The following is a 13127-nucleotide window of genomic DNA, read 5'->3' as shown; positions in this document are numbered from 1 at the left end:
AATTCCATAGCATTGCAGCTTTGTTGGAAAAGATGGAAGAAAAACGCACACCGTGATAATTGATGTTAAGTTTGTTTGGTCTTCTTGGACTTGAAGACAGTGAAAGGTGAAAATGTTGGAGGTGTTCTGGAGATATTATGTATAAGTTTAAATAGAGTAACATGAGCTGATACATGTACTTGTCTGCGAAAGTGCAAGGAAGTCACAAAGGGCGTTTAACTGGGATTTCGTTTCGCATCTATCTACATTGACTTTTTTTACGTACTTCAAATAGCAAATACTTCCTAGCTACTCTGGCTTGTAAAATATTTAAACGCTCCAGCTCAGCTTCAGTGATGGCATAGGACCAGGCCAAGGTGGCGTATTCCAGGGCGGGTCGGATAAAACCTTTATATAGAAGTAGAAAGGCTGTGGGGGCAAGATGCCCCATGAAGCATAGCAAATTAACACGACGTTGGAAGGTTTTCAGGATTGTCTTAAGGTGGATGGTGTTGGACTGGTCGGGTGTTAAATACACTCCAAGATGCTTGCAGCTTCAACAATGGTGATACGATAGGTTGGGAAGAGTGCTGGATAGGGTGGTTGTCACTGCAGTTACGGATCTGAGTCGTTTTGGCTGGTGAGAACTCTCCACTGACGTTGCTAGCCCATAGTTGGCAGGCAGAAAGGTCGCTCTCTAGACGAGATTGGTTCCACTGCAGGGAATTCTTGTTATCATGTACATACAGGAGGGTGACATCGTCAGCAAATATGTATGGGGTGCAGTAGGTGATTGATGAGGGCAGGGAATTAGAAGAGGGTTGGAGCAAGATGCGATCCCTGCGGGACTCCACAGGTGAGGACCTTGGCCTCGGAATACTGTCCTTCTAACCTTACAGACAGCTTCCGCTCAGATAATAAGCTTCGGAGCCAGTCGACTGCTGGCCTACCAGCAATTCCTTCAAATGCATTTAGCAATGCTTGATGATCCACACGATCAAAAGCTTTCTTAACAGCTTCTTGTCATTGCACTCAGCCATTTGATGTGTCAGCAAGAGCAATAATTGCTCCTCCGTAGATCGGTTTCTGACAAAACCGAATTGGGCGCTGCTGATATAACGAATGTCAAGGACGAAATCACTCTTGCTCGCTTGCTCTCTCTCTCTCTCTCTCTCTCTCTCTCTCTCTCTCTCTCTCTCTCTCTCTCTCTCTCTCTCTCTCTCTCTCTCTCTCTCTCTCTCTCTCTCTTGCTCGCTTGCTCTCTCTCTCTTTCTCTCTCTCTCTCTCTCTCTCTCTCTCTCTCTCTCTCTCTCTCTCTCTCTCTCTCTCTCTCTCTCTCTCTCTCTCCCCTCTCCCCCCTCTCTCTCGTAACACGTCACCAAATCACGCCCAGGCGATGGCCGATGGCCGGCGATGAGGCCTCATTAATTGTTATACATGTACATGTGAGTGACATAACAATGAGTAATGCCAAGCAGTACACCATTGCCATTGCCATTGCCATTGTCTCTCTCTCTCTCTCTCTCTCTCTCTCTCTCTTTCTCTCACTCTTGCTCGCTTGCTCTCTCTCTCTCTCTCTCTCTCTCTCTCTCTCTCTCTCTCTCTCTCTCTCTCTCTCTCTCTTTCTCTCTCTCTCTCTCTCTTGCTCGCTTGCTCTCTCTTTCTCTCTCTCTCTCTCTCTCTCTCTCTCTCTCTCTCTCTCTCTCTCTCTCTCTCTCTCTCTCCCTCTCTGGGGTCCAGCGGATAATGCTCCGAAAATGTTCGTATAATGCTAACCATAATGCTCCAAAACTACCTTATAATGCTGATTATAATGCTTCAGAAAGGGCTATAATGCTCTTGGTTTGGAACAAAAATGAAAGAAAGTCTGCACATTGTCAAACTTCCTGGAAATTATGCATATCGTCGATCTGTATCTGAAGTTGCCACCTTATATCTCACGAACTCCACTACTTCTTAGCACTACAAGACATGGTCGCTTATCCATCGATTGCTCTCCATTCCAACTTTGATGCAGGGTTGTGGCAGAATAGTCGGTGTCACATCAAATCCCTCCCCTAATTATCCATGTAGTTAGAGATGAAACCATTATAGCATCTGATAGCATTTGACTGTAGGCCTGGCATTACTACCGTCCACAACTAGCTGTACGTGCTTCATCAGGAAAGTAAGACAGGCGCTGCTGAGCAATCGACTTTGTAATGAGTCCATGAGAAATTCTAGTTCTTTTCGAGCCTCCTGAGCTGGACTCGGCAAAGGCAGTTCTTTTGGAACGAGCTCTTCTGTTTATAGCTGCTCCTTCATCCTGGTCCAAATTTAGCAATGCATCAGTGTCCACTTCAGTCTCTGGCAAAACTAGAAAACTCTTCTTCGTCTGTTTGATATTCACTTCGCGTATGTCTCCTCCACAGCTCTCCATTATTCTAAAAGTAAAAGAAACCTCGTAAATAATTTCTCCGGATTTGTGTCACTTGACCTGCCTCGGCCTCGGTTGGGCATGCTTCAGAAATGGCTTGTATATTTACCTGACCACATCGCTACAATCATAACGTTTTTATGTAGCAATAGTTATGTAGCGTAAGTACTAAAGGTGTTACGTGTCTACACAATCACAAAGTCATGCGTTGATACAATGCATAGTGCTCAAATGCCCGGAATGGGCGGAGCGTAGTACGCAAGAGGTACACAAAAGGAGTAAAACAGGGCTGTTTCGTTGTTACTAAGAGTTTCATGACAAAAACCAATCATCAGACAACATCTCATGATCATGATTGTAGCCGATTGTTGCCAAAAACCTGGGATTTCCCGATATTATTCACTATGAAACTCGTTATGCCGCTCAAACCTCACATAATGCTCGTTTTGTTCTTTTCTAATGCTCCATAATGCTCTGGTGCTCGGATAGTCGTATAATGCCAAATATAATGCCGGCATTATCCGCTGGACCCTATTCCTCTCTCTCCCTCTCCCCCCTCTCTCTCTCTCTCTCTCTCTCTCTCTCTCTCACACACTCACCGGATGTTGGTAGAAGGTTGTCGGGGACTGGCTCATTGCCAACTGAGCCTGTCTGCCTGTCTCTCTCCCTGTTTCTCTGACTACCTGCTCGATGAGCAGACGATCAACACCCTCCCACCCTATTGTCTCAGCTGTGATGGTACCGCGATCAAAGAGGAAACTGATGTTAAGCTTCTCGGTGTGACCTTCGACCGCAAACTGCTGTTCCGCAACCATCTTCACCAGGTTGCAGTCAGAGCCAGCCGGCGCCTTGGCTTCTTCAGAAAGGTGTGCCCAGTACTCGACCGCAACGGCCACCTCAGCGTATACAAAGGCTTCATCCGCCCAACCATGGAATATGCTCCCCTAGTCTGGCAAGGCGCAGTCCGGTCCAACCTCGCGAAGCTTGACCGCATCCAGCAACGGTGCATGCGCAGCATTGGCGCTGGGACTAGGCCCTGGCGGATAATGCTCGGAAAAGTAGCGTTTTCTGCTCGACATTCTGCTCGTATTCTGCCGGTATTCTGCCCCATTCTGCTCGTATTCTGCCGGATTCTCACGTGCTTGTGAACACAATGGAGCCGTACTAATAGGCGCCAGCAGCCCTCTCCGCACGTCGTAGCTGGTTCTGCAGAGTATCTGCTCCTTCTTCTGCACTTTTCTGCCGAATTCTGCTCATTCTGCTCCTTTTCTAAAATAACCCATATTCTGCTCGAAACTCTGCCGGCATTATCGGACGACACCGCGACATTATCAAATGCGGCCGTAAGGTATCAAAAATGGACCATGCCAGTGAGTTCACGATCACGTGCTTGTGAACACAATGGAGCCGTAAATAGGCGCCAGCAGCCCTCTCCGCACTTCGTACAAATGTAGTTGGTTCTGCGGAGTATCTGCTCCGTCTTCTGCACTTTTCTGCCGAATTCTGCTACTTTTCTAAAATAAGTTGATAAATAACCCATATTCTGCTCGAAATTCTGACGGCATTATCCGCCAGGGCCTAGCTGGGACCATACTCCCAAGCTTATCAGTGCGTCGGCAAGTCTTGGGACTCTGCTACCTGTTCAGCTGCACTACATTTCCGGTCCAGCCCAGCTGACACCTGCTGCTCCTGAGCCCGCCACCAGCATCCAGTGAAACAGTTACACTCCCATGCCTAAGGGACCGTCCAAGGTTACCAATAATATTTTCAAAACGAAATGTTTTCGTTTGGGGGTGGGTGGGTTTGATGGAGTTTCATTTTGAAAATAATTATTGAATGTAGATGGAGAATGTCCAGTTACTTCTGGGTGTCGAAAATTGACATCAATATTTTATTGGAATTCGTTTTACCTGCAGAAAAGATGGGTGGGTGGGTGGGTGGGCGCTGAAAAATACTAAAACTTTTCGTTTTGTAAAAACAATCGGTAACCCCGGACGGCCCCTAAGATGCCTTCCAGTTGTCAAACCCCCTCCCCGCAACAAGTCCTGACATCCTACACAGATCCTTCCCATTCGGCCTACTTAACTCACAAACATGGAATGCTCTACCCTCTGCCATCCTGAGCCCCCCCCCCCCCCCCCCATCCAAGGCAGCGCGTCAGCGCTTCAAGGTAGCACTGAGTACTAGTACCTCATCCTCCTCGTTACTTGTGGGACTGCTGTCGACGATGGACAAACTCTTTCTTCCGTGTTTCGTTCTTTTCAACCCTCCTGGTGAAAGGGAAATACTAGTAAAAGAAACTGAGCACCAAAGACAAAGTAAGGCCATGGTAAAAATAAAGTTGATTCTCAGGTCATGAACCTGTGAATATCGGTGCGAGCGAGCGATTTTTTGTTTTATTTCCCACAATATTTTTTATTTCCAAAGATAGGGTCTCGTACACATAATTATGTACATGGTCACATGTTCACAATATTCAGGCCAGCGAGTAGAAAAATACCGGTATTTTACTACTCCCTAATTCATTCGCCTTCGCATTGACCGTGTTCATGCGCGCATATGCATGCATAGAATTTAAAAAAATCGTCGGTGCGCCGCCAAAAATCGGTGCGCGCGTACTTGAGAAGATAATTTTTACCATGGGCTATTTAACTTAAAAAGAGAAAATTAATAGTGAGTCTTTAGAGAAAATCATTATTAATTTTCTCTAAAGACTCACTATTTCTCTTTCTCGTGATGTAGTTTGTGCGTCTGGCGGAGGGTGCTTGCACCTACGTGACCTAGCTAGTGGTGAGAGCAGCACTGCCAGATAATGGAAAGACTGAGTTAGACAAGGAGAAAAGGCGACAGAGTTGCAGACTGAAACTACGCAACAGGAAGTTCAAGTAAGAGTCAGTGATCTCTATAATTAAAATTTATATTTTTTTATTTTTTTAAATATTCATAAACTGCAGTTCTAATTCTCGACATTCGGGCTGGGATCACCCAGTTAAGTAGTTGGCTTGGCAAGATGTCGACGAGTGACCTCTCCGATTCCTCACATGCTGCTGTAGGACTGGGAAGGCAGCTACTCAGCGAGCGCTCTTGCGTTGCGTGCCAAAATGTGCCAGACGCTTACAGCGGTCTGAAAATATTGAACTGCCTGCATACGATGTGCGTTCCCTGCCTCAAGGACAATGTTAACAAAGACGGTACAGTATCTTGTTTCAATTGTTTGCAAGTTGGTGGCTCAGCTCTTCCTGGAATACGCCTAGAGGAATCTCTGGTTGACTGGCCGAAGACTGAACGACGACTACAAACCTGCTCAAGAAGTAGCAATGAGATCAGTTGTTCAGGGGAGGTGCTGAGTTCCGCTGAACGGTCAGCAACGGAGAATCTTGAGAGTAGTGGTGAAGAGGCAGAGGTGGAGGAAGAGCCTGAGAGTAGCAATGAAATATCGGAAACGGAGGTGCAGGCTGAGAGTACACTGTGTAACGAAACTTCAGAGAAAAATGGGCAGTCTGAGAGTAGTAATAAATTATCGGATGCGGAGGTGCAGCCAATGTGCCAGAATCCAGATTGCGAAGGAGAGCTTGTCCCAGCTGTTTCGTTGTGCATCGACTGTGGAGTGCACATGTGTGGTGACCATGAAAAGCTTCATTCGAAGCGCAAAGCTGCAGCTCATGGACACCGCATTGTAGCTGCTGTTTCAACGCATGGCGGCCAAACGAACTTATCCGCAGAATTCAAATGTCAGCTACACCCGCAGCACACTGTGAAATCTTACTGCGCCAAGTGTAAGATGCTGACATGTGAGCAGTGTTGTGTACGAATTCACCTGAACTGCTCCAAGGACTTCCAGGACATTCAAACTGCAGCAGAGAGAATGCGGGAGGAGTGGAAGGCAGGACTGAGTTCTTGCAGTGATGCCTGGAGGGAGAAACTCAGCAACACACGGAGCAGCATTGATACATACACTCAAGATATCAATGATAAAGTGGAGGAATTATCAGAGACGATCATTGCCGACTTTGAAGAACACATCAAGAACATACGGAAGCGACAGCGAAAGGTCTTGGACAGCCTAGACGTTGCCCGTTGGAAAGCACTGCATCGGTTGGAGAAGCAATCAGAGATCGTTGACACAAAGAGTTATCAGCTGGATAGCTGTGAGCATCTAGTGCGTAACCTTGGCAACCATAGCCTACTAGCAGCAGAGAAGATTCTGAATTCGCTCATCGACAATATCGTCGATGAAAATCGCAAGTTGTCCGGCAAGTCTGATATTCTGCCAGATACAGAGTATAGTTTACAGGTATCCTATCCTGGATTTGCTGATGATGAGAGCGTGCATGTTTCCATGCTAGGAGAATTGATTAATTCTTCCAACTTTGGTGGAGCAGAGCTAAGGAAGAGAGGAGGACGTGCATACCCGGAAGTTGACACGTTCACTTGTGACTCTACAAGTCTCACTGTTACGGATAACGGCCATGAGGTGTCTTCCAATGCTACTGATGATGAATGGATACCCATCGCTACTCTAGGTAGCTACTGCCATGGCGTTGTGGAATGCACCGTTCAAATTTGCCGAACAAGGAAAGGACTTTTCCTAGGGGTGGCCAAGGAAACTTGCAGAAAGATTATCAACATAAATAAACGAGACAAGAAGTTCTTAGGATGGTTTTCTTCAGACCTGAATGCAGACTTTTGCGTTGGGGACAACAGCAAGCTCGGACAACCCTGGCAAGCACGTGATATCATTATATTCCGTCTGGATTCGAATCAGCACACTCTGACAGGAATTCACAAGAGATCTGGCCAGAGTCAAACCATTCCTGTCCCTACTGGCAAGCTGTGCTTTGCTGCTGATTTGCTGCAGAGTGGAATAAAGTTCATCAGGTGATGTAAACCAGTGATGGGTTTGGTTTTGGTGCAAGGGGCTGCACTATGCCGTCGGAATTCACTGGCAAGTGGTGTTCCAGAGTCCAGACTCTATCACAGCTGACAGCATCCATGCTGCTGCTGCTGCCCTGTACACCGCACGGTATGGTAGAATTACCCGACTGGACATGCTGTCATTTCTTGTCTTCCTTTTTCTCTCCATTTGCTGGAGTTCTTCATATCTGTTTTCCTTTTCTGTGAGCTGTTTCCTTTCTCGTTTTATGGCTTTCCTTTTTCTGCTTTTCATTTCTTTTCATGGCTACCCTCCCTTCTTTCTGCTCTCCTGTCTTCCCTATTTGTTTAGCTTATTCTCATGGTTCTCTCCATTCCTTCTACATGTATGTGCACATATTGGCGCCTGGCTTGCATTCATGGTCATAGGTTTTCATCATTTTCCTTCATTTTTTATGCACCTTTTTTTTCATTGTAGTCCTGGTCGTAAGGAAATTAATTTCACTTGATGTCAGTGTCAAGTTCACTCTGGAAAAGGTTCATCTCGCCCACTAGAGTCATGCTTATTACAGTATCCGTGTAATCCATATTCAAGATGACATGCTCCTGTCACCCATTCACGCACCTTTCTTATAAATTGAAAAATGGACTTGTCACATCCGGGACCCGACATAATGATAATTTTCACACTCCATAGTGACGGAGTGCACACCTTCTGAGTATATAACCAGTGTATCATACTTTGTTTGATCATCCATCTGATGATCCGTTGCTTGAACGGTGAAACACTGTGTAATGGAATTTGATCTCTGACGGTTTTTCCGCTTGTGTGTAAATTGTAAACTATAATTATACTGTATATCTGCACCTAGCGCCTTTAGAGCCATGGCCTTATATTCGAAACACCGCTGCTTTTCTATCTACTTCAGTAATTTAGATGCATATTGACTCACCCACTACGCCATGGCATAAAAGTCAAAGTTCACCCAGAAATTTCAATCTAGATTCACTCGTTCACCCTTTCTGCTGGGCTGGAAGTTTGTTTTAAATGAAGTACTTATTCCTTCTTCTTCTTTTTACCAAACATGCTTTTTCTCCGTTTTCAAGTTTTTCTACACTGTATGATAGGTTTTTCGCCAGCAAATTAAGAGATACATGCACTGCCCTCACACACCTGTCAAAATATCGAATGTGATGACACGAGGATAGGCTGCACGTGCACGTGTGATTGTTCAGAACATCAGCCTAGGATGTCGATTGCTGGGGGATGAGTAGAAAGGACTAATGGTACTTACAGCACGATACTGAATTATCCCTATTAATTAAGAATTCCATATCAGGATGAGCAAATCTGGATTACTTGAAACTAGATGTAAGGGTCTCTGCAATGTTACCGTCCTACTTCAAAAATCACATACACAATTGAAATACAGAAGAATGGAAAGGTCACATCTGTGCAAACCTCCGCCAAACAATACAAACATGCCAGCATGATGAAAAGCAATGAATTGTACACACATACAATTATTGAACGGTCATGATTACACTACAAATTGACAACTTAAAAGCGAAAGGAAGCTGACAAACAACTATTGCCAGCAAATGCTCAACCCCCGTCACAGACGGGTTGGTAAATATTTCATGAGGAAACTATTTGAAAAAAAAGAAAGATGTTCATGTTCGATGGGCCCTGCAAAAATCATGTGTTCTACTTGATGTTCCGTAGTATTCTCCTACAATGTTGACCCTTCATTTCATTCAGCGCACCTTCTAGGCTGCTAGCAAGATGAGCCAAGTTGGTGGCATCCGTTTCCAGAACCTGGGCTTTTGTTTCACCTGAAGCCAACAAGAATAAAAAGCAGGAAAGGGAGCCGAAATGACAAGAACATGTACATGAGTAAGTTCATGTGAGGATTAATGGGACATACACCTCAGCACAAAAATGGCGACAAACCAACACCAGTTGCGTACCCTCTTCCGTCGTGTGGAGTTTGAGAACAACGGATGGCTGTACTTGATGGCGCAGGGTCCGACTGGCCACCTGAACATCAAGTCTCCACTCCAGTGTGTGGTAGTGAGGCAACTGCAGAGTCATGTCGGACAGCAGCCGGCGAATCTCCTTGCGGTTCTCAAGATAAAGCTGCAGTGAGACGGAGAGAAAGCGCGCGCGAGAGAGCGAGAGAGCGAGAGAGAGAGAGAGAGAGAGAGAGAGAGAGAGAGAGAGAGAGAGAGAGAGAGAGAGAGAGAGAGAGAGAGAGAGAGAGAGAGAGAGAGAGAGAGAGAGAGAGAGAGAGGAGAGAGAGAGAGCAAGAAAGTGAAAAGAGGGACGCTGGGGAGAAAAAAGGAATAGATAGCGCTCAAGCTCACTTCGCAGTAGTGGACAAAAGCAAATACACGCTACAGAATCAGCTGATGAACACACACAACAATATCTCAGAGATTACACGAAGGAGTCATTGCATGCTGAGGTAGGTGTAGCATGAGCGCGGTAACAGAGTTGACCTCAACAGATTGGGTATTTGCCGATTCAGTCGCGGGGTGGGGATATTGTATTCATCAGCAGATTGAGAAAGAGAGAGAGAGAGAGAGAGAGAGAGAGAGAGAGAGAGAGAGAGAGAGAGAGAGAGAGAGAGAGAGAGAGAGAGAGAGAGAGAGAGAGAGGGAGAGAGAGAGAGATGGGGGGATTTGGTCTTCTCTGTTGGTCCAGGCATACTTTTTCGGAGTAAAAAAGTCCTATGGTCGGTTGGGCTTGATCACCAACACGGATCATGAAACTGAGTAAAAATCGAGGACGGGAGTCGCGCTTTAACACATGTACTCTAGTACAGCATCAGCTTGTTTATCACAGACGCAGGGCATTGCACTGTTCAGGGTTCTAGCCAAGTAGAAATAGTAGGGGGGGGGGGGGGGGGGGCGGGGGGAAACAGTCACCCCCCGCAACCCATTTTATTTCCATTTTCCAAAACTGTCTTGCCATGCATAATGCAACGTACGGGCTCTCCCCAGACAAGTGTGCCCTTATGAACCCTCTGTTAGCGACCATCGACCGCATTTTTTGGTAGGATTGCCTGAAAAAAACACAAAAATCGACAAATGAGTAGGGGGCGCCACTTTTTCACAGGGGGGGGGGGGGGGGGGGGAGGTGCTCAATCAGAGTAGGGGGGGGGGGGGGAGGGAGGGGGCTGCACCCCCCCCCCCCACACACCCTCCTTTGCCTAGAACCCGGCGGCTGTTGTATCTCACTTTTTACTCCTAACACAGCTCACATTCTCCCTTCGCACTGACAGAAAATTAGCTAGGAAAATGAGTCAATACGGCGCAGAGCTGCACGACAAATGAATCTTCAGCTTATTCCCATGAGGAAAGGGCAGTTCTGAAGGTTCTACACACCGGGTACACTCTACTTCCAGCTTACCTGAAGAAGCTCAGACTTCAGCTCCTCCGAGAAGCCAAGAACAAGGATGGAGTCTTGGAAGTCAATCTCATTAACCTACATAGAATAAACCATACAAAAAGATACAAAAAGGCATACAAAATACACTCTTAGTCTTACTAGCTGCGGTGTTGAACAAGACAGTGGAACCGATAGGTATGCACAAGGCACAATACACAGGTTGAACACCTCCCCAATATTTAAAACTCCATACAATGGAGCCTTTGGTCATTTTGGTAAGAAAAAAGAGCAACATTTCCACGAAAGTTGGCCGTATACACACTCTTCAAAACTTACCATAAGCTTGGCACACTCCGTTAACAGATACATCAATCCTTCCACGCCATGCTGGATGGTTTCGGGGCTGACAGACAGCTTCTCTGCAGTACCAAAGAAACCACCAAAACAAAGATTGTGTGTACGAGCGTGGCTCATATATTCAAACTCTGCAAAAACAGAAATGCGGGCATGCTACTCACAGTATAATTGTGCGCGTATAGATTAAACACCAGATTGCACAGTACAGATACGTACTGATATTGCTAATATTTCATGAGACTTGGGAGTACACTAACAAAACATCTTTTCCATCGAATTAATGTGTGCATCTTCCAAGCATACAAAGCTATGCTGTGTTACGTGAACGTGATCTTGAAAGCACCTGACAAGTCACGAAGTGCTCAAGCTATGGAAACCTGCAACAAATTACACACAAGGCGAAGGGACATACGTGCTGCGCCTTGGTAGATCTTTGGATTGGCACCTTTGCGTAGGAAGCCCATCGCAATTTTGCAGAATTCCCGCACCACTGCACAACAACATGGACATACGGACAACAAGAAAACAAGACAAATTGAAACTCCAGAACAGGATATGGGCCATTGGAAAACGGCATGTATGTGTAAATTTCGAAGCAACGTTTTCAAGACACAGGCTGCGTTTGTTTTTAGCTACCTGGCTGAGTAGAGTAGAATCATTCTACTGGTAGAGGTAGAAGGTAGAGGTAAGTGCCCGAACGCTGTCCAACCGGATTTAGTAGTTTTTCACGATATGTACATGAAATTCTTCTCTTCTGTATGGAGTTGTGTACAACTCCTTGATTTTTCTGGAAATCTCGTACCTCTACCAACTTCTATCAGCTTGAACCTGGTAGAGCCGGTAGAGAAAGGTAGAATCTATTCTTTTGAGTAGAAAAAAGGAACGCATCTACTGAAAGAAGTAGTTTCTACCCAAACATGTACATCAAAAACAAACGCCCCCATAGAGTTTAGGGGCCGTCCAGGGCTACCGATTGTTGGTTTTTCTGGTGTACGACGGCCATGGTAGGTAGGGATGTGGTTGGTAGGGATGTATACACTTGCTTGTGTGAATGCTTATGCAGTATCATACTATGGACCGATTTCCAGGGGCATCATGCCAAGTAAAAATAATTTGGTAACGAACCGATAGCCCCTGCTTTGAATTCCTCGACAGGCGACACCAATCACTACAGGAAGATTCCCTTTACTTCAAGCTGAAAGTTTCCAGGGTCCAACTTCGAATTATCCCGAACATATAATTATCCAAACGCCGCCCCATGTACTGATTATGCATGTCAAAATGCTCGAAATCGCATCTGATTATTTTTTCACATTTTATCCGCATCTGCACAAGTCATGTGCATCGGACCAGGCATGTTAATTTCCGTCAGACTTTTCCCGTTTCAACTCCCTCAAATTTATGGACACAAATTTTACATCTTTATGTTCTTGTGAAGAAGTTTGATATGAAAAAATTGAATTATTATCAATGAAAACGAAGATGGGGGTAGATGTCATTATTTTCTTCTATGATCACATCCACTAAGTAAATAACCTAGACAATTTCCCCCATATGTCAAAACGTAATTCTAGGCATGCATGTGGTGCTCATACACATGCATATCCACCATAGCACCGTACCATCAACCTCCACTGATGTCAGAAAGCTCAAGTGCTCCTTGTGCTCATCGTCCAAAATCAGCAACATGATGGCGGCAGAAGCAAGATCAACTTCGAAGCACCGCACACAGAGAAGAGAGCATCAGCCGGGTCGTCTCTCTATAGGACCTCCTTCCAATCTTCCGCTAACGTCTAACCCTGGCCCACAGTCCTGTATTCTCGACTTCGAAGTTACCTCTTGCCAAAATTCAATATTCGATATTCAAATAATTGTACAACTATTTGTTATCAGTGCATGCAGTGTGATGGTGATTTCGTGCGTTTTCTGTGCCTTGGCTACGAAAACGCCGCGAGTCACAGTGTAGCATCTGGTATCATACAGCGCAGAAATCAATCCAGTGTGTCACATGCACAGTTTTCTTTTTCTGCAGTCTGCACAACACATCCACGTCGACCAGCTACAGTACAGGCTAGCGGCGCTACCTGTCATGGGAGGGTGTGTGCCTGC

General features: G+C 45.7%; 1 protein-coding gene across 1 annotated transcript; it reads right to left on the bottom strand.

Moving 5' to 3' along the window:
• Positions 1-8473: 8473 nt before the first annotated feature.
• On the bottom strand, positions 8474-12896 carry LOC135808730 (COMM domain-containing protein 2-like). Its single transcript, XM_065321954.1, has 6 exons — positions 12641-12896; positions 11431-11508; positions 10998-11080; positions 10683-10757; positions 9239-9407; positions 8474-9103 (listed from the first exon to the last, which is right to left on the bottom strand). Exons 1-6 carry the CDS (start codon positions 12705-12707, stop codon positions 8976-8978), a joined length of 600 nt encoding a protein of 199 aa, XP_065178026.1. The 5' UTR covers positions 12708-12896; the 3' UTR covers positions 8474-8975.
• Between the last annotated feature and the right edge of the window lie 231 nt (positions 12897-13127).

Source organism: Sycon ciliatum, chromosome 2, assembly GCF_964019385.1.
Source record: "Sycon ciliatum chromosome 2, ocSycCili1.1, whole genome shotgun sequence".
In the NCBI taxonomy this organism is placed as follows: Eukaryota; Metazoa; Porifera; class Calcarea; order Leucosolenida; family Sycettidae; genus Sycon; species Sycon ciliatum.
The sequence above is the reverse complement of the archived record's forward strand: the minus strand, read 5'-3'. Positions and strand labels throughout refer to the sequence as shown.